At 36.9% G+C, this 22109-nt stretch overlaps 1 protein-coding gene across 1 annotated transcript; it reads left to right on the forward strand.

Moving 5' to 3' along the window:
- Positions 1–3080: 3080 nt before the first annotated feature.
- Positions 3081–13005, forward strand: LOC126814236 (type I phosphatidylinositol 4,5-bisphosphate 4-phosphatase-A). Its single transcript, XM_050539273.1, has 8 exons — positions 3081–3197; positions 3802–3998; positions 4455–4561; positions 7005–7110; positions 8984–9033; positions 9833–9923; positions 11546–11600; positions 11927–13005. Exons 1-8 carry the CDS (start codon positions 3158–3160, stop codon positions 12010–12012), a joined length of 732 nt encoding a protein of 243 aa, XP_050395230.1. The 5' UTR covers positions 3081–3157; the 3' UTR covers positions 12013–13005.
- The last annotated feature ends 9104 nt before the right edge of the window (positions 13006–22109 follow it).

Genomic DNA, 22109 nt, shown 5'->3' on the forward strand with positions numbered 1-22109 from the left:
TGTGAATGAACTAAGAAAACACATTAACTCTGAATTTATTAATTTTATTAGTTCTTTTGAAATTATAGCTTTGTTCGAAACATTGTGTCTTGGTTTCTTCAAGTTTATACAAGCAAGTTATGGATTTTGCGGTTCTTGATAATGACGTATCAGACTATTTACCTCTTAAGTGTTGTATACAAACTATAATTGGGTATGATGAACTGCATAAAAATAAAATACATGTTACCAAGTGGAAGAGACTGAAATGGAAACCTGATAGTGCCCAAATCTTTCATGAGATTTTGGATAACAGTTTAAATACCAATTTCTTTCAGTGTTTTGTAGATTATCTGAAGAGTGATAAGATAAACGATGCGATCAATAGATTATCAGATACCATTTCCAGTGCTGCTCAAGTTAGTGGTATGGCTTGTCAGATATTTCATTCCAGCGACAAAAGAGAGCAACCACCTTGGTGGGATGATGAATGTGGAACTAAGAGGATCGAGAAGTATGAAAAGTTAAAGGTATGGAGGAGGACAAATGAGGTTGACGATCAGGTAGCTTATAACCGGGCAAAGAACCAATTTAAGGCAGCTTGTAAGAGAAAGAAAGACTGCTGTGAACTTCGTGACAATTCAAGAATAATACCAATCCAGTTCTCTGGCTCACTTGAGTTATGGAAAGGCTTCAAGAGAGCTTCAAAGGGTAATAATAAAGTGAATAGTTCAGTTTCACCAGATGAGTGGTATACACATTTCCAAATCCTCCTGAATGATACGAAGTATGATGTTGATGCTGCTTTCGGGGAGCATGTCTTAAATATTTTGAATTATAGAGAATCTGAGATTCGCCAATATACTGAGCCAGATCTCCTGGATGAGATGATTGCAGAACAGGAGATAACTGAGGCTATTAACGACCTTCCGAATGGAAATGCGCCTGGACCAGATGGTATTCTTAATGAGCATCTGCGACAATCACTTGTCAAGTTGCTCCCTTTTTTAGTCGAGCTCTACAATACAATTTTACAGACCGGAGCATATCCAGAAGCTTGGAGTCGAGCCATTATTATCCCATTGCACAAGCAAGGAGATAAAAGTGATCCGCATAATTTCAAAGGAATATCACTTTCTTCAGTTATGGGGAAATTATTTACAAAAATCCTGAACAACCGCTTGATTAGGTGGTGTGAGCGCGAAGGAAAGTTGTACGAGGAACAAATCGGATATAGAAGGGGGTATAGTACAGCGAATATTATTTTTACTTTGCATTCGCTGATTTAGAAGTATCTATCCCACTCTAAAGGTCGTTTCTATTGTTTACTTGTAGACTTTTCCAAATCGTTTGATAGTGTGCAGCATCACCTTTTGATATATGTGTTGTTTAAAAATAATATTAATGTTAAATTCCTTAGGGTTATCTCATCAATGTACAGACAGATAGATTATGATAATCAGAATATTTTGATTGTTCAGTTGGCACAAGACAAGGCTGTATGATAAGCCCCCTGTTGTTTACCCTATTTTTAAATGAGTTACTAGAAATGTTAAACTGATAAATGTGAAGGTATATATGTATATGAGCTGGTATCAAACATTTCATCTTTATTTTATGCTGATGACATAGCAGCAGTTGGAGACAGTGTAGGTAGATTACAAAAGCAATTAGACTGCAAAAGAAAATTTTGTCTCCGCTTTGGAATGAAAATTAACATGGCAAAAACTAAGGTGATTGTTTTCAGGCGTGGTGGGGTTCTTAAGAGCTATGAGAAGTGGTTCTATGCAGGGGAAGAAATTCAGACAATATCAGCATATAAATATCTAGGTATTCTATTTACTCCTAAATTAATATGGGGTAAATCCTGTTACAACTTATCCCAGCAGGGAGAAAAAGCCATGAATCTTTTGTATAAATTTTGTTGTAAAAATAACATTAATGTAAAGGACTCCCTATATCTGTTTGACAGAATGGTTACACCAATATTAAGCTACGGTTCAGAAATCTGGGGTTACACAGATTATAAATGTCTGGAATCAGTAAATTTAAAATTTTGTAAGAGAATGTTAACAGTTAGTTGTACAACAGGAAATGCTGCCGTTTACGGTGAGTTAGGTAGACACCACTTAAATGTGTTGTTTAAGCTTAATTTAATTAAGTATTGGCATAAAATTTTGAAAATGCCTGAGCATAGGTATCCAAAGGCGTGTTATAAAATGCTTTTTGATCTACATCTGGTTGGTAGGATAACCTGGGCAACTCACGTTAAAACTATTCTAGATAACCTAGGTTTAAGCTATGCTTGGATAGCACAGGGTGTCAACGACGTACCAATGTTCTTGCAAAATGTTAAAGTAAGACTGTCAGATATTTGGCAGCACGAGTGGCATGAACATTTAAATTCAACTGAGAAATTTATTTTGTACAAGCAATTTAAGTCAATTTTAAATTGTGAAACCTATTTGAATATTTTCTCAAGTAAAAACTTAAGAAATATCTTAGCACGATTTAAATGTGGGTGCCATAAATTAGCTATTGAAACTGGTCGATGGAATGGCATAGTTAGAGATGAGAGAAGGTGTGAATATTGTTTCAATATAAATCAAATTATAATTGTTGAGGATGAAATTCATTTTCTACTAGAATGTCCATTATATAAAACAGTAAGAGATAAACGTCTTGGTAAGAATAACCTTAGAATTAGTTCTATAGATTACTATTTAAAACATGACAAATGACGGCTTGGCTGATGTTATAGCAAGGTATATACATAGAGCTATGAAAATAAGAGATGACTATTTAGGTGAAATTTGAATAATGTTTTAACATTTTATATCTATTTCATCTTTTTTGTTTTCTCCAATATGTATTTATTCTATTTTATTTAAACTTATTTGTTATTTATATATTTATGTCACATGTAATATGGGCTGTAGGCCTGCTACTGATGTTAATAAAAAAAACCATTTCAAATGGATCCAAATAATACAATAAAAGTTTCTTGAGTGTCAACAAGAAATGATTATGAATGGACATTTAGTCAATGTTATACTGTCAGAACACTAAATATAGACATACAATTCTTCTTGTGTGGCCTAATAAAAAGTAGTCTTTTCTAAAAAAGATAAAGTATTTTGATCCGGGTTGGTAAAAGCTACAAGGATTATTTAAGAACATGTCGACCCCCGTAGATGTCCAAGAACTCATAATATCAGGTAACGATATAGAAAGTATTTATTTTCAATTATTTTATGAGCAGTATTTATTTTATTTAAGTGTTAGTTTTAAGCAGGAATCCTGAATTTACGTACAAACAACATCGAAAATAAGTTGCCATCGATGAGCAATGGTGGATAAAAACTTTTTAACCCCGCCTATTTGATGTCACAAAGCATGCAGTTATTAAATCATTAGATGTTTTATAACATTTAAGCCACTTTGACTTTGGGTAAGATTCAAATTTAAATTCAAATTCTGCCATAGTCTCATGTAATTGTTTGGTGTAATTTTTTTAAATGACCAGTCTTCTTTATATTGTTTAAAGATCCTGGATTAATGATGAATGCATAATAGCTTGTTAAAAGTACTCAAGGGCAACTGAAGGTGATTGAAAATGGGCCATGGAAAATTCCCCCTTTCATATCTATTCAAATTGTGCATACATTTAGCCGTTTAATCTATTCAATTTCGTATTTGAATTCAAATACACCAAAAGTCTATTATATACTAGTGTACAAAAGCTGTACACAAGCAACTATTTTTAAACATTGCATTATTTACATGGATCAATTTCAAGTTTATTTCAATGTATGTTTAAAGAGCTGCCACCAGATAGGAGAGATGCCGATAATTCTGGTGTTCCACCACCCAGGGTTACTGACTTACCCCCTCCGTATACCCCCACAGCCCAGGGTGTTACATCAATGATAAACTGTAAAGTATGCCAGGCTTTGATCAACATTGAAGGAAGACAACACCAATCTGTTGTAAAATGTGGTATCTGTAAGGAAACAACGGTAGGTATGCACTTTCATAGACGACATCAGATTGTCACAAAATGCATAATCACATAATTGCAACAAAAATAAAATTAATTTATTTACTCAAGTAAGCAGGCATTTACACCAAAGCTTTTATTACAATCTGACTTTTCACAGTAGATACACACTTCATTTCTCGCGTTTTCATGTACGTGATCGTTATAAATCTGAACTTAAAAACATTAGCAACATGCTCACCCCAACTATACAGTTCACTACAGATACTTTACTTAAAATCATTTCGATTTTTCTTTCAATTGTCTATATTTATTTTTATATTATTTGTTTTACCATTTGTCTACTAATAAAGGTAAATTTATTACATTTACTGTCTGCTGTTATCCGTGACCTTGGGTGAAAAAAGAATAATGTAAATCGCTCACCAAAATATTATGTGCGATAATCAAATTAAATATCAGGTTCTTTTTACAGCCTATTAAAGCTGCACCACCAGGAAAACGATTTGCCAGATGTCAGTGTAATTGTTTACTACTGTGTAAAGCCGGGGCTGTAAGGATTGCTTGCCCAAGATCAAACTGGTAAATTAATATTTCATTTAATACACTATATTGAAATCGCACATAGCAAAATAGAAGCTATAGAATCCCGATCAATTATGGACAAAACAGACAGAAGGGGGGGGGGGGGTACATATAGACCAGTCAATTGATGATTTTACCCCTAAGGTTACAATGACGCAATGTGGACTACTGTGCCATGTTCTCTGTGATTGCCATCTAAAAAGTATGGTATACGGCCCCGGAAATGTTATCATGATAGTTCATGAACACAGTTCCTTTTGGGACAGGACGAAGATGCCCCCAGCGCACCATGGTCAATCCTAATACAGAAATACCACCGGCAAACATCGGTAGACTCCGATTACCTACAACCGGAGCTAGATCTAGGGTACCGGAATCCAAAGCCGTATATAGATAAAGTTGCGACAACATTTATCAGCTTTTTGTTTAATCTATAAAAGCCTACATTCCTACACAATGTTTTGTTTAGTCTAGTGAAATCTTGCCTCGAGCTGAATAAATTATGTGATTTATAACATCTATGGGTGGTTAACAGTGTATAACTAAAATCTATGTTTAGATCTTTATTGCCAACATTTCAATGTAGCTTGAATTTTCTACACCTTGTCTATTGCATCTAGATGTTTAAAGCGCGTTAACAATATATTCATTTAAGAGCAACTATGTCATTTCTGGATTAATATACCACATATTACAAGTCATACCCAACGGAAAAAAATCACGATTAATGAAAATTCCACCATTTTGAATTTCTACCATCAAGAATTCTCGAAATTAAATTTATCCTACCACCACTGAAAGACACTGATTACGATATAGCGCTCTCGATAATTCCTGAAGAACGCCAAATTGAATTATGTTAATCATGTCATTTTGCCATGGCCGATTTTGAGTATGATTTTGTCTGACATATTATCATTGAACCAAACTGATAAATTATAGTCCGTAAATGGTTATACCAAGAAAAAAAAAACATTTTGTTAAGTATACGCCAATGTATACACGGGACCTCGGTTTTTCGTCCCATCCGAACGACTAGACAGCTTTCCTTGTTAGGAACCTCCTTCTTGCACCACTGACAAGGAGAAACCACGCCGGTAAATCCCGATGAAATTTCTCGGCCAATGCAGGGATCGAACACGCGACCCCCAGGCTAGCGAGCCAGCGTCTTACCCGCTGATCCACGGTCTTTCCTATAGATTCTTTCCTATAGATGCAATCTATAACTTTGTATATGACTTACTGATATTGGCGCTTATTTTAGTGAAAAATACTAAGTTAATAAAGAGCAACCCCATGTATCTTCGCAATAATTATATATAAAGCAAACTGGTGCACGATCCTTACACATCTAATTGTCTGTCTTGCTTCACAGCAGGTTACGGGGGTATTATGTATCCCCTCAAAACATGTACATATCAAATATGCCAGTATGTCATGAAGCACCCCGTAAAAGGTATAGGGGACCTGTTAACGCCCCTGAGCATATCTTCAAATTTACTATATTATGACGAAGTTTTTCAATCACAGGTTGTGAGATAGAATTACCAAATTTGCTATTTTATTAAGAAACAGTACAGATTTATGCCCATTCATATACATGTATATATGTAGCTTCTCGGCTAGTGGTTTACAGGGTAGTGGTATAGGACACAAGGGAGCATCGGGCATCTATAAACAACAGTTCGAGTGAAAAGATTGGCCCTGACAACCTAAGGAAGAGTTTCAGTTTCATTTAACCTCAAAATTTGGGACTTTCCGGTACTCCGATTTTGGTAAACTTTTTGGATGCTATTTAGTACAGCCCACTCTACCAGATACCACAAAAAAACACTGTCCTGTATGATCTATGAAAAAACCTGGCATTTACCCTCAAAATGTGGAACTTTCAGCTACTTCTGTTTTGGTAAACATTTAGGATGTCATTCAGTTCACTTAACACTACCAGAAACCTAAAAAAACCCAAACCTTTTGGTCTGATATACTTTGCTTGTTCCCCATTCCCTGATTAAAAATCATCCGAATAACAATATTGATGCGGGGGGGGGGGGATTTGTGGTTAGATTTGTAAATGTGTGGGTTACACGTTTGGTGTCCAAACCTTACATTATCTAGTCGACCCAGTCGTAAATAGGTACTTGTAGGATGGTGCAGTATATATTTACAAAGATAATTGGGGCACCTTACAAGTACACACAACCCATGGCTCATTAAAATCTTCGCATGCGTAAATGTTCATTCATACAGATGATTCATCATTTTTTTTACCTAATTTATCAGAATATCCCTTGGTTTGAGGTGGCATGGTAATCGATGGTGGTCGCAGCAGGGTATACACAACTGTTAAACGAGTCTCTTGCTCTACTACAGTTTCTTCGAACTTCTACTAAAGGTTTTTTTAAAAATGCGGGGACATTTAAAATGATATTTTGTATTACAGTGGTCGTATTGTTAATCTTAATCTATGTGGTGTCGCGCCAAGTGTAACAGTTAGACCACCAAGTTCAGTAAGAGCAACGTGTGTGTATTGTGCTCAAAATTTCATCGTGAGTATATATAATTTACAGTAAGTTTTTTGAGCGGTTGTTGTTATAGAAAACCAAACGGCTAAAATAAAATAAATTGTTTGTGCGAAATTTAATGATGTTCTTGATTTTGAATTTGGTGACAATTCTGTTCGGAATGACAGAATGTCCAAGATATTTGCACCCTTGACAGATTTAACAAACCCCACATTTTACCGTGTCGCAGCCACCCTTTCAACATCTTGGGTGCTTTCGACAAAAAACGCTCTTGTCATTTAGTAGGCCATGGCCACGTAAGAAACATCCCAGAACGTTATTGTTTTCTTCAATAACATCTTTCTCTCGTACTAAATTACGCTTGCATTGTTTTTAAAGATAATTTCATAATGACCGTTTTTACAAGAAATTAAATGGAGCTATTGATTTGGTGTTGTATGCAATTGATCATGATTATTGGGTTAATGTTGATGTTACAAAGATTCTATCCACTAAACGCCGGGTAACACAACTGCAATAACAATAATACTAATTTATATATTCCACCAGATCAAAATTTAATTTTACATTGTTTCTGACCGAATAAACTAAACCTAATAGTATAAAAAGGCGTTCACATTACTAATTCTACAAGAAAACTCTACAAATATATTTTACTAATACGGGCTTGTTTGAGTAGTGATTTTGTGAGTTAAGGAACCACACACACTACGACAATCTAGCAGATGGTTTGAATGACTTTAATTCTAAACTGTCTTATTTTTCCTGATATTTTAAACTGCATTATACATATTAATTTGGAAATGCGACTATTGTTCCGTGATTACAATTTAAACACAGAAAGGACTACAACATCCCGGGTTAAGTTGCTTTAGGCGTCGACTTAATAAATCTTTTGTGGTATATAACGTATATTTTTATTGTCCCCCGCCTTTCGAAGAAAGCAGGGGACTATTAAAATGGGTTCGTCCGTCTGTCTGTCTGTCCGTCACACTTTTTGGGACACAATAACTCTCTTCCTAATTGAGCTAGAATGTTCAAACTTGGTGTATGTGTTTATTAGGTCAATGCCTTGATGGAGTTCGAAGATGAGCATTTTCCGCTTAGGGTAAGCAGAGATAAGCAATTTGATTGGTTGATGCTTTGGGACACGATAACTCTCTTCCTAATTGGGCTAGAATGTTCAAACTTGGTGTATGTGTTGATTAGGTCAATGCCTTGATGGAGTTCGAAGATGAGCATTTTCCGCTTAGGGTAAGCAGAGATAAGCAATTTGATTGGTTGATGCTTTGGGACACGATAACTTTTAATTGAGCTAGAATGTTCAAACTTGGTGTATGTGTTTATTAGGTCAATGCCTTGATGGAGTTCGAAGATGAGCATTTTCCGCTTAGGGTAAGCAGAGATAAGCAATTTGATTGGTTGATACTTTGGGGCACGATAACTCTCTTCCTAATTGAGCTAGAATGTTCAAACTTGGTGTATGTGTTGATTAGGTCAATGCCTTGATGGAGTTCGAAGATGAGCATTTTCCGCTTAGGGTAAGCAGAGATAAGCAATTTGATTGGTTGATGCTTTGGGACACGATAACTTTAGTTCTAATTAAGTGAGATTGATGAAACTTGGTGTATAGTTTCATTACAGTAATACCTTGACTAAGTTTGATAATGAGCATTTTCTGCTCAGGGTAAGCAGAGCGATACGCAATGTGATTGGTCGAGACTTTGGAAAACAATAACTCTCCTACTTTGATTGTTAGACTATAAGTAAAGATATACTGTTTGATTGTTCAATACTTTGTAAAAGATAATTTGTGATAAATTTATATGTGTCCTCTAATTATTTTCCTATTTCGGCGGGGGACATCAGCCTCACTGTTGGCTTGTTTATATTATAGTTTGATGTTGCTAAGAAATCACTAGCAAGATGCCCACATTGTCGAAAGTTGTAAGTATAGTTCTACCAGGAACGTAGAATGAAAGTAACAATATCTCTCCTTTGAAGACAGTTTCTTCCATTTTGGGGAGATATTCATTTCAAAACCCGTTCGGGATATGGTTAATATAATCATAACATCGAGGGTACTACAAAACCCATTGCAAAGCATCGTAACTGCCTTCACTGAAATTATTCAATAGAGAAAACAATCTGAATTATTTAGTTTTCAAACGATACTGAAACATATTGTAATAACCCATATTTTACACAATTAAATGATTACTTTTAACTTACAAATCTTTGGGCTAAGAGGATAAATTGATATACGAGGATTTGACTTTTAGATAGTGAACAAATATCTAGAATGTCGTCCGACTTACCATTCTTTAAAGGGACAGTATGGAAGATTTAGATAAAGAGCTGGTCGTTCTCGCTATAATATTTCAAAAATAGATAATGCAAATTGAATATATTGAAAATTTCATTCAAATTACCTTATTCTGAGCGAAGATATCAATGTGGTTTTGACAAGATGCGTGTATTAGTCGTAACCACCGTATCTGGCAAGTCGAGTTTGAGACTCGCGCCTTTTTTTTTTTTACTTTATCAACATATGTTGATATTTTTTGATATAAAAAAAAGACTCGAAGGAGATTCTCTATATATTGGATTCGTCCGTTCTTACAGATTTATAAAATATAAAAAGAGTCTAGTAAATGTGAAACGATCAAGTGTATTTTGGGCTTTGAGATGCTTGATTTATATCTTTGGGTTATTAGTTATAGAACAAGCATGTATGTATTTTTAGGACTGCTGTTGGAAAAAACTATGCGAGAATTAAAGCTCATGTTTATTTAATAATCGCTCTTGTTTTTATTGCTGCTGGTATCGGAGTAACTGTAAGTATAATTTCTTAAAGTACAATAGTCATATTTTTATAAGATCGTACAGAAATTTAAATGAACAAATGCCAAATAAATCAGTGATTGTTCTTCCATAAGTATCTGTTATAGTTTATTCTTAAAGCAATATTCATGTCTTAGAATACTTAAATAATATGTTTTCTTGTAAAATCGACAATACTTTTTATACGTCCACCTTCATAATGTGGACGTATGTTACCGTCGCCCCTGTCTCTGTGTGTGTGTATATGTATGTGTGGGTGTGTGGTGCGTGTGTGTGTGTCTGGGGGTGGCCTACAGGCCTGTATGTGTGTGTCTGGGGTGGCCTACAGGCCACAATTATTAATGGATTGCCCTGAAACTTTGCATACTCATTCCTTATACCCTAAGGATGATCCCTATTGTTTGTGGTGCATCCCCACCCTCAGGATCAGAGACACACCCAATGTTTGTATTTGTCGTCTACAGGTCGCATTTCTTAACAGATCATCTTGAAACTTTACATACGTATTCCTTATACTCTTAGGATCATCCCTACTGTTTGTGGCGCGCGCATGCCCCCCCCCCCCCCCAAAGGGACAGAGCCACGCCCATTTTTTCTTTGTGTTTCTACTTTTTATACTTATTCCTTATACCCTAAGGATGACTAATTTTTGTGTCTATGTATATCCTACATACCGCAATTTTTGGCATATCCTTTTGAAACTTTGCATACCTGTTCGTGAAGGACAAATGGGATGTGACAGAGGGCAAATGTAAAAGGTAATAAGAGAAAAATGTAAAATGTAGACACGTCAAAAAAGCATTTTCCCACAAAACATTTGTCATTTAACACTTAACATTTGACGTTTTACATGTAACTCTTGCAATAGAGGTATTTTGACTTTATCATTACCGGTATTAGAACTTTGTACATTGTACTTTTAACATATAATCAATGGAAAAGACATTGTAGCAGAGCATATAATGTTGGCAGCGATACCCTTCCATAGAATCTCGATCAAAAAGACGCATTTTTAGTATTTGGCCGTTTTGATAATTTGAATTTTGCAAAAGAGCCCAACGCGATTGATGCCAAACCAGGCGGTTTTCTACTGTTTATATGTTTGTCTATTCTTTATTTAATGTTACATTATTAATTTGAGTACATCTAAACGTAGATTAAACAATAAAACATTTTGGTCCTCAAAATGCAAATAACAACCAGCGACTTAAAGTAGGTCCTGGAGCCAAGTTGCTCAGTGAGTAAAGTGCTCGCTCATTATAGTATAATTATACCCGAAAGTTCCTGGGTATTTCCAGCAGAGGGCCTGGGGATGGACACAGGTGCCAATGAAGAGCAGTAGGAAACGCCCGCCTGGCACGATATCACCTATAGCACATTACTACTAGGCGTAATTATGCCAATCGTTTTCACTAGCTGGGTGAGAAAGAAAAGGCGTTAAAGGATATTAAATCCCATTTCATTTTATTTAAGTAGATTTAAGTAGATGCTTTAGTTTAAATTAATGAGGACTAAAATCATTTAATGACATAAAACTCTTTTGTAATAGTTAGTCATTGGTTCATAAGTGAACGACATCGGTTTTACAGTGACTGTCCTATATTTTGGTATTTAGGTGGGTACGTATGAAGCGGCAAGTAAAGCTGGTGGAATATATATTGTGTGGATTGGTAAGTTGTCATCACACATTTGCTTTAACACACAGTAATTGTTTGTTTGAAATAAAATAAGGCAATACGAATAACACATATCTGTACTTTGATAAGCACAACTTGGTACAATAAACAAAATATTTCCATTGAGTCATTGTTGTCTTAAATAAAACCAATATAAACATTTTTGCATGCCCACATTTAGTGTTCTGGCAGTATAATTTTGACATTCGATAATTATATCTTGTCGATACTGTATAGACTTTCACTAAGTTATTTGGATCCATTCCGTCTCTTTATCATGCCTCTAAATTGTTCTTAAAATGATTGATCTGCTGTTTCAGGAGCTTTTATAACAGCTGTATCACTGCTGATTAGAGCCATTTATTTCTACACGATACGTACTAGTACCATAATAAGCGAAACCTAGATGATGAGTGGGCAGCTATCGCCGATTTACTATTACAATGTAATTTTACAATGTAAATCAAATATATTTCGTTTTTTGTTTTATTTTTTGTTTCATTTTCCGTTTTTGTTCGAAACTATTTTCCAACTAAATATTAGTGTGATAAATGTATTAATAACCATCTGTTTATAACGTTAATGTGAAAATATGCATTGATTTATATACGCCCACATGTTAATTGTAATCGCCCTGTCCGGCGAGGATCCTTTTAATGCTTGCAACTTATTGTAATGTTTGTAATGCTTGTCAGCTTAGTATAGGCCAGAGTTTTAGCAGACTTTTCTGAAACTTTCAGGGAATTTGTATTTTGACCAGACGGGAATCCCTATTTCTTTTTGTAAAAATCGGATTATTCAAAACCCGTGTTTGATGTAAAGCATAGAGCTAATGAGAGGTCGAACCAATCATTATTCAATGTTCTGCGCTTTTCTTTCCAAGAGATATGCCTCTTTTGACGAAAACTTTGTAAACGTGTTAGAGCCTACAGTTTTTAACATCCTTTTTTTGGTGTGAAGCATTGAGCCCTTTTCCGGAAAGCATTTTGGCGTGTTCCACACTTTGTTTGGCTATCGTTAACAACTAGCTAAACCTCTTTGAATTAGGTTAAATAAGGAATTTAATTAGATTTGTTTACTAATTGTAGACCCACTTTTGTCTGTTATTGTCGACAGTGAAACACACAACCGGTTATATATCATTAATGGCTTTATCTGTTTTGGACGTAAATGTTTTTTCAACGAAAGCAGATTGTCAAAGCAACAAAACAAAGCAACATACAAAATCCATTGAAATCGACAATATTATTTTGAACGCAACTGAAAGAGATCAAACAATTATCTTGCTAAAAATTTAATATAAATGAAACCTTTAAGCTGCTTTCGAAACCATTATTGTATTATAATGCTTGTTATACGTTTAGTTTTTTTTCTTACCCAAATATATATATACTTGGAATATTGTTTAGTATGTATAAGTATGTAAAAACTACAAAGGACGCGACGGGGTTCACGGTGGTTAAGTGGGTAAGACGCTGGCTCGCTAGCCTAGAGGTCGCGTGTTCAATCCCTGCGTTGGCCGAGAAAGTTCAACTACTTTTTCAGGCGTGCCCCCCCCCTCCCCTGTCAGTGATGCAGGAAGAGGGGCCTGACAAGAACAGCTGTCTAGTCTTTTGGATGGAACGGAAAACCAAGGTCCGGTGTACACATTGTCGTGTACGTAAAAGATCCCTAGACACTTGGAATTCGATATAAGAGTAGACCGTAGTGCCTCTTAGCACATTTGTAGGGCGTATGTCAGTCTTCATTAGCTCAGTTCGGAGCAGAACAGTAGGACGTGAAACCCCATTTCATTTCATTTTTTATAAAGGACTTCGTTTTATTTGTTCACACATTAAGGTGGTTTTATATTGTCGTCGCCGCTGTTCGTCTGATGTCTATGCCCCAACCTTCACACGTTGGTTTGGATGGCCGAATGGCCGAATGGTTTACACGTGGCGCTGTATCATAAGGTCTGTCATTGAGTCAACTGGCGTGGTTTCGATTCTAACCTTCACACTGTAACTGTAATATCGAAGTGAGATAGTCCCTGTCATGTGTTTCCGAGATGAAGTTCCAGACTTATTGCTTTTGACGTGATCAAATTGTATAGGTAGTATTAGGACGAAGACGGTGTCAAATGCATAGTTGGTTAAGTATATTACAGCACGAGTACTTTCTCCAGAGAGCATACATCTCGACTGATCTTCGCAAGTTTTCACGAAATGGTTAGAATGGAATAAAAAAATTCCTATCTATAATGGGGTTTTCCTAAATATATTTTCAGAGTTACTGCCCCTGATATATGATCGTTGATGCCCTAGTTGTACCTACTCTACAGAATATAGTTTTTAACAGATTTTCATAAAAGCCATAAAGTAGTAGGGGAGCTAGCTGACCGTTATTCCTAAACTCGCGGACAAAATTTGCACTATGCCTAACGGAGGTACCATCATGGCCGATGATCAGAATGGGAATTCTTAAGTTGAACATCCCCTGGGTTTAGGGGCTGTACGCCCCCGAAATCGCGGAAAAAGTCGATTTAATTCAAATTTTTGTGAACAAAGTTAATCTTTGCTACATTTGTTCACGTTGCTAAGGCAAACTTGAAAAGTGCCCTTCAGAACATAAAATCCCCTGGCTTCTGGCTTAGAACGCCCCATAGTGACCCGAGCGCGTAGGTTCATTTCAAAATATGACGGGTTCTAAGCTGAACATATCACAAAATCCCGGTAGAACTAGTAGAAGACTGATTTGTTTCAAGTATGGCGGACAAAATTCTTCTTTCGTGAGAATGGTGCCACTATTGACCTATAAGTATAAAGTGCCCTCCAGAAGAGAATATCATCTGGTTTCTGTACTTCAGAACGCCCCCTAGTGACCCCAATAGACATGTTTATTTCAAATGTTACAAACAACTTTGGTTCCTGTTTCAGCTGATCGGGTATCCCCTGGGTTCCTACTTTAGAACCGGTTCCAAACTGAACACATTACGAAATCCCGGTAGAAGACTGATTTGCTTCAAGTATGGCGGACAAAATTCTTCTTTCGTGAGAACGGTGCCACAATTAACCTATAAAAAATGTACCCCTCAGACGAGAATATCACTTGGTTTCTGCACTTCAGAACGCCCCTTTGTGATCCCGATAAACATGTTTATTTCAAATATGACCGACATCTTTGATTCCTTTTTCATCTGATAGGGTAACGCGTGGCACAGATTACACCTATATATCTCTTAAAAAACGTTTTCGCAAAACTATTTGTAATCATTCACAGGTCAAAGTTTAATATTATGGGTTGTAACATTAGTGTAATGTCATGTGTTGAACATAAGTGTCATGTCTTTTAACATGTCCCCCTTTTAAGTACCTACGTTCTTACGCGGCACACTTTGTTTGGTTAACCAATGTTATGTGCATGTTGTGTAGGGCTGGAAGTTAATGACATTGTATTATTCAATATACTGGACCTGCCTGTAAAGCTTCCTATCCACTATAATATATGTTGTCCGGGATAGCTTTTGCTTCATTGTGATATGTCCGTCGATATATACTATTCAAAAAAAGTAGGGGATATTTGATTTTGGGGGCATAATACTAAAATATGCAAATGACTACGAAAAAAGTCACTATAGAACCTAACAGAAGAAACATTTCCAGTTACATGTGACGCCCAAACGCACCAATAGCTACCGCATGGAATGCAGGTGATGCTTGGGATCATCATGGGGGTCCAACCCAAGATTTGCACGACTCTGACTTTGAATGTTACAGTCATTGTGGCATTGAATTCCAGGGTGGAAACATCAGTTTAATTGTTTTAGTGACCAGAAAACAAATTTTGATATGCGTCGGCTTACCCAAAATGAAAGGTTACGTGCCCTTGGCATGCTACAGATCGGCACAACACAGGCGGTTGTGGCGCGGACGATGAATGTTTCTCAGTCTGTCATAAGCAGGCTATGGTCCAGATACCGTGATACACAATCTGTACAGGACAGACCACGCTCAGGTCGACCAAGGGCGACAACTCAAGCCCAGGATCGATTTATCCGTACCTTGGCCTTGAGAAATCGTGTCATCACAGCAAATCAGATCAGCGCTCGTCTTCAAACAGACACTGGTGTGAGAGTGAGTGGCCAGACGATTCGGAATCGACTGCATAGGGGTCACCTTCGCGCCCGACGTCCTCGCGTGATCCCTTGTTTGATAGATCATCACATTCAGGCAAGACGTCGTTGGTGTAGGGATCGTCAACACTGGGATAATTGACGCTGGAGCAATGTGATGTTTTCAGATGAGTCAAGGTTCACTGTTGATTTTTTGGACAGACGTAGGAGGGTGTGGCGTCGTCGAAACGAGCGCTTCCAAGACGTTAACGTCATCAGACATGATCGATTTGGGGGTGGTTCTGTTATGGTGTGGGGAGGCATCACTGTTGCTGGAAGAACGGCTTTACATGTTGTTGCAGGGCGTGTTACAGGCCAGTACTACCGGGACAACATCTTGGCAGTCCATGTTGTGCCGTTCGCACGACGTCATGGCCGCCGTTTCATCTTCCAGGATGACAACGCAAGATGTCACAGGGCCAGGATCGTTACAGGTTACCTCCAACAACAGAACATCACCACATTACCTTGGCCAGCACTGAGTCCCGACCTCTCCCCCATCGAGCATGTCTGGGACATGCTTGGACAGAGGTTACGTCAACGTCAACAACGTCCTGCCAATGTCCAAGAACTTGCTGCTGCGTTGCAACAGGAATGGGACAATCTGGACCAAAATGACCTTAGACGTCTCATTAGGAGTATGGCACGTCGGATCAATGCTTGTTTGGCAAACAGAGGAGGATTTACCCGTTACTGACTAGGTTGTGATGCTGTGGTAACTTTGCTGTTTGACCCCGGGTATCATGTTACCCTTATAATGGTCAGTCTGTGCCTTACTTAGTCTAACGATCATTTGGAATAAATCGATGAATGTGAACTTCATTTCATTTTGTCATTTGTTTCTTCGTCAGTTTCATTAGGTGACTTTAATAACACTTAAAAATCAAATATCCCCTACTTTTTTTGAATAGTATATTAAAGCAATTTTTTTTATTACATAAATTTTTTATTACATAAATTTATATAGCGCAGATTCCACTATAAAATTATTCAAAAATAAGTTGTCTATAAAAATTATGGAACCTCTATAAAATTATAAAACATAGATAAATTATGTAAAAGCTTGTACAAATTGGATGAGTTTTAAGAAGTGATTTAAAAGTTGGTAAGGTGTGACACCTGCGTATATTAATCGGAAGTCCATTCCAGAGCAGTGGGGCTTGGTACGAGAATGATCTTTCTCCATATGTCGATAGTCTCGCAGTTCGACGTTTAAGGAGATAGTCACTTGATGAACGTAGACTTCGTGATGGTGAGTACCATTCTACTAGTTCACACAAATACGCAGGTGCCATTCCATTTAAACATTTAAAAGTTAAGAGTAAAATCTTAAAACGGATTCTATAAATAATTGGCAGCCAGTGTAAGGTGTACAAAATGGGTGTAACATGTTCATTCAGTTTTGTTCTGGTAACCAGTCTAGCAGCTGAATTCTGGACTTTCTGTAGTTTATGCAATAGGCGACAAGGAAGACCAACTAAAAGAGAGTTAAGATTGTCAAGACGAGATGTAACCAGAGCATGCACTAAAGATTTCGTTGCTTCGTCCGAAATATATTTACGTATTAGGCCAATATTACGAAGTTGATAATAACATGATTTACACACACTATTTATTTGATTTTCCATGCTCATTCGACTGTCGAAGATAGCACCTATATTACGGGCACAGTTTGACGGGGTTACATTAAAATCTCCTATTAAAACATTTTGATTACATTCAGAATCAATTTTAGAAAATAAATTATCAGAACCAAGAGTGATATATTCAGTTTTATTGTCGTTTAACTTAAGGAAATTGTTTGACATCCATGTTCTAATATCCTCGATGCAACATTCTAGCTGGGATTTAGATGGGTTAAAGTTAGAAGAAGGCCTAAAGGATAGATACAGCTGGGTATCATCCGCATAGAGATGGAATGCGATGCCATACTTTTTGACAATTCTGCCCAATGGGGTCGTGTAGATGCTAAAGAGGATAGGCCCCAACACAGATCCCTGTGGTACTCCGCATTTTAGCTGTTTCTTATCAGAAAATAAGTCCCCAATACAGACTTGCTGTGTGCGGTTTTCAAGATAAGACTCGAGTAGTTTATGAGCATGACCAACGATTCCGAAATCACTCAATAACCGTTCTAAGAGAATTGTGTGATCAACTGTGTCAAAGGCTGATGACAGATCTAGGAGTATCAAAGCAACACATTTCTGAGAGTCAATGGAACATAAAATGTCATTTTGCACACGGAGCAAGGCTGTTTCAGTGCTGTGGTTTCTGCGATAAGCGCTTTGAAATGTTTCAAGAAGACTGTGTTCACCAATGTATTCAACTAACTGTAAAGCAATGCACTTTTCCAGAATCTTAGAAATAAAACTAAGGTTAGATACCGGCCTGTAGTTTTCATAATGATTTGGGTCAAGGGTCGATTTTTTAATCAACGGCACAACATTTGCTGTTTTAAATACTCCAGGAAAGACTGACTCATTGATAGACGAATTGATAATATGTGTGATACTGGGAAGCAGTTCATCCAGGCAGTCCTTGAGAAGCCATGTTGGTAAGGGGTCCAACGAACAAGACTTTGAGGCTGATGACTGTATTATTTTTCTAATTTCGTTTTCGGACAGCGTATTAAAGTGATCAAATGTTTGACTGGTATCAGATTGGAGATTGTAGTAGCCTGTTGTTGGTTGAGAAGACGTGTTATTTTCCAGTTCAGTTCTAATATCACTTATTTTATTGGTAAAGAAATTAGAAAACCGCTCTGCTAAGTCGACACTCTCAGAGTCAGTAGGTAAAGTAGTTTTACCGAAATTCAGATCAAGGAGCGAATTGACTACCTTAAAAAGTTCTTTCTGTTTATTTTCACTGGTCTCAATCTTTTCTGAGAAGTAAGACTTTTTCGCTGTTTCAATAAGTCGAGTGACACTGTTTTTACATGATTTATAGATCTCTTTATGGACTACCAGGTTGCTTTTCCTCCAAGTACGTTCAGCCTTGTTGCGGAGCTGTTTAGCTGACCCAATTTCACCATTGAACCATCTAGTACCAGGTCGCACTGTGATATATTTGGATTGTAACGGTACACTAGAGTCAACAATATACTGCAAGATTTTGTTGTATTGGACGGTCTGTAAATTCACAGATTTTATCCCCAAGATGTCTGACAAATTTGAATTGCTGATTGCGTCTTTCAGATCATCGAGGTAAAGTGTTTTATACTTCCGAAAGGTTATGTACTTTATCAATGGGAGGGGCTTTTTGATATCAAGAGAGTAAAATACGGGGTAGTGATCCGATAAGAGTTTGTCCTCAATGTTAACATTATTAGCTGCAAGTTCATCTTTTCTGGTGATTACTAAGTCAAGAGTATGCCCTCGGGTATGAGTAGGGATGTCTATATTTTGTTTAAGTGAATATGCATCTAAAAGTTCACTAAATTTGCGCGCATTTGGTTCTGTCGCACTGTCAACATGACAGTTAAAGTCGCCAACAATTAACAGTTTGAGATTTGATGAAGACAGTTTATCTAGCAGTGCTGAGAATTCTTCGATAAACAGAGGAAAACGACTTTGATTTGGTGGGCGGTAAATAATAATTTTCCTGATTTTAATCGATTTTAGAGAGATTGTACTATCTAGTTATTCAAATGATGTGAATGTATCTTGTTTATTTAAAACAACTGATATAGATGACTTGTATATCAAGGCAACACCGCCTCCACGAGAAGTTCTATCAATGTGTTTAATGGCGTAGCTCTCCGGAACTAAAGCAGATAACGTCACACCTTGTGAATCGGAATTTAGCCAAGTCTCGGTAAGAGCGAATAAATCAATGTCATTTTCACAAACAAAATCATGTATTTCCGATGTCTTATTTTTAACTGATCTAGAGTTTAATAGGCACAGGTCTAATTTGATATTGTTACTTCTGGTAATTACATTATGATTATCATTATTGTCGCAGTTGACTTTGATAAGATTGTTAACATTTACTTGTGTTGGTGTTGAATACTTTAGAAATCTACCAGTAATTCTAGCTGGGATGTGATTATGTCTCTTTAAGCCAGATGAGCATCCCCTTCGTGTTCGTTTGAATTTAATAATGTTTCTAGTAATACCCTTTATATATTTAGAATCATGGATGGATAAAATATTACTGTGTTTTAGTTTTAGTAGATCACCTTTAGAATACTTGAACTTGACATCAGTTGAGCTGTTATCACCACAGACAGCCATACCATGTACAACTGTCACTAGTTCAACGTATACCTAGTTTCACGCTTCAGTGATTGTTATGTGATGACCATAACACTGGGTGCACAATTATAAAACTTCAAATAAAACAAAAATATAGATTTTTCTGCTAAAAGTCCCAAATATACAGGTTCTAGGAATCCTAACAAAAAACACTGTTATAAAAATTATATCTAGAAACTAGACTTGTAGTACTTAAATTGAAAATTCACAGAGCTGAAACTGGGAGCAGCCACTTGCGCTCACCATACTAAGGTATCTTATGTTTTCTTGTAAAGCTCTAGACAATGTAACTTTTTAAATCTGCCGAGATAAGCACATATTATTTCTTGTAATACTCTAGGCTATAGAAGATTTTAAGTTTGCTGAGTTCGCCCTGATCCCGACATAGTACAACATTGAACTCCTATCATTTCTCACATCCAAGTCTAACCCTAAAAATAACCCCTTACAAATGAATAATAACAGCTTAGGGACACTTCAAGGTAGATCTTTGATATATGTTAGATTTTCTAAAAGGTAAAGATTTATTATTAAGCGTATTTGGATATACATATACTTTTATAATTTGGTATATGGGCCATCATTTGCGCTTCGCCATGACACCAAATTATGGTCAATAAATTCAACAAAACAATGTGAGAAATGTAAAAGAAAAAAAAAAACAGTTGGAAAATAGAAATTGTTAATATAGAATAAATATTTGTTGTTTTAAAATTGTGAATTGGTACGTTTGAAAATGTGTTTATTGTCATAGCTACTTTGCCATTGTTATTTCGTAATTTTACAGATGAACAAATCGACGCTGTATGGTTGACCAGTGTGTTTTGCAACAGCCAGATCCCAAAGAAAGTTTATAGAATGAACATAACAACACCTACCCATGTCTCTCACCTACACACACACAACCCCAAATTGAAATAAATGGAATGATAATAAATTATCGTCCTAAATTGATAGGCATCTTCATCAAAACAAAAGATATTACGGGCGTGACCCTAAGGTCATGGGTATCGTCAATATACAAAACCATTTAAATATGGGCAATTAATAAGGGATACAACATCGATCACCATTTCCTGTTTATTTGGGAAGTTCACATATTCTATACTTTTCGATGAGAATATTGCTGTCGCCCCCTGTCTCTCTGTGTGTGTATGTGTGCGTGTGTGTCATCTACAGGCCGCACGCAATTTTTATATGAATTCCTTATACCCTAAGGATGATCCCTATTGTGTTTAGTGCATGCCCGACTCCCCGTGCCACTGCCACGCCCATTTCTTGTATTTATTTGTTTGTCATCTACAGACTGCATTTCTTAACGTATCACCTTGAAACTTTGCATACTTATTCCTTCTGTCCTACGGAACATCCCAAGTGTTTGTGGTGAATGCCCAGCATAGGGGCAGAGCCACGCCCATTTTCTTTTTGTATGTCTGTCTGTCACTTACAGCCCGCAATTCTTAATCGATCGTCTTGAAACTTTACATATCTATTCCTTATAGCCTAAGAATCACCCCTATTGTTTTTGGTGAATGGCCGACCCCCAGGGGTAGAGCCACAACCAAATTTTCTTTGTATGTCTGTGTGCTGCCTACAGCTAGGCCACAATTCTTAATGGATCGTCTTGGAACTTGGCATTTATTTTCCTTACAGCCTAAGGACGCCAACTATTGATTTTAGTACATGTACCGAAAGATCCCTTGACAGTTGTAATCCTATATAAGAGTAGGCCGTAGTGCCGCTGTCCAGGCAAAATATCCTTAGCCCAGTTCGGGGCAGAACAGTAGGACGTTAAACCCAATTTCATTTCATTTCATATTATTTTGTCACCATGAATCATTTTCCGAAAACCTCGTGAACGCAATCGAGGCTACAGATTTTAACGTTTGTTTTGCAAATTTAGTGGGACGCATTGGGGCCATTGGATAAAATCCTATCGATTTCCAGCGTTCCGCGACTTTCTGCCCCCTCCCCCCTCCCACACACACTCACCTTGCCGAAGACCTAGGGGATGCTCCGAATTGACGGAATTGCAATCGAGTGACGGACAATTCAGTCCTGTCTCACAGTTCAGTCAGTCCCAACAACGGAGGTGGT

The sequence above is a fragment of the Patella vulgata genome, chromosome 3 (assembly GCF_932274485.2).
Source record: "Patella vulgata chromosome 3, xgPatVulg1.2, whole genome shotgun sequence".
NCBI classification, from domain to species: domain Eukaryota; kingdom Metazoa; phylum Mollusca; class Gastropoda; family Patellidae; genus Patella; species Patella vulgata.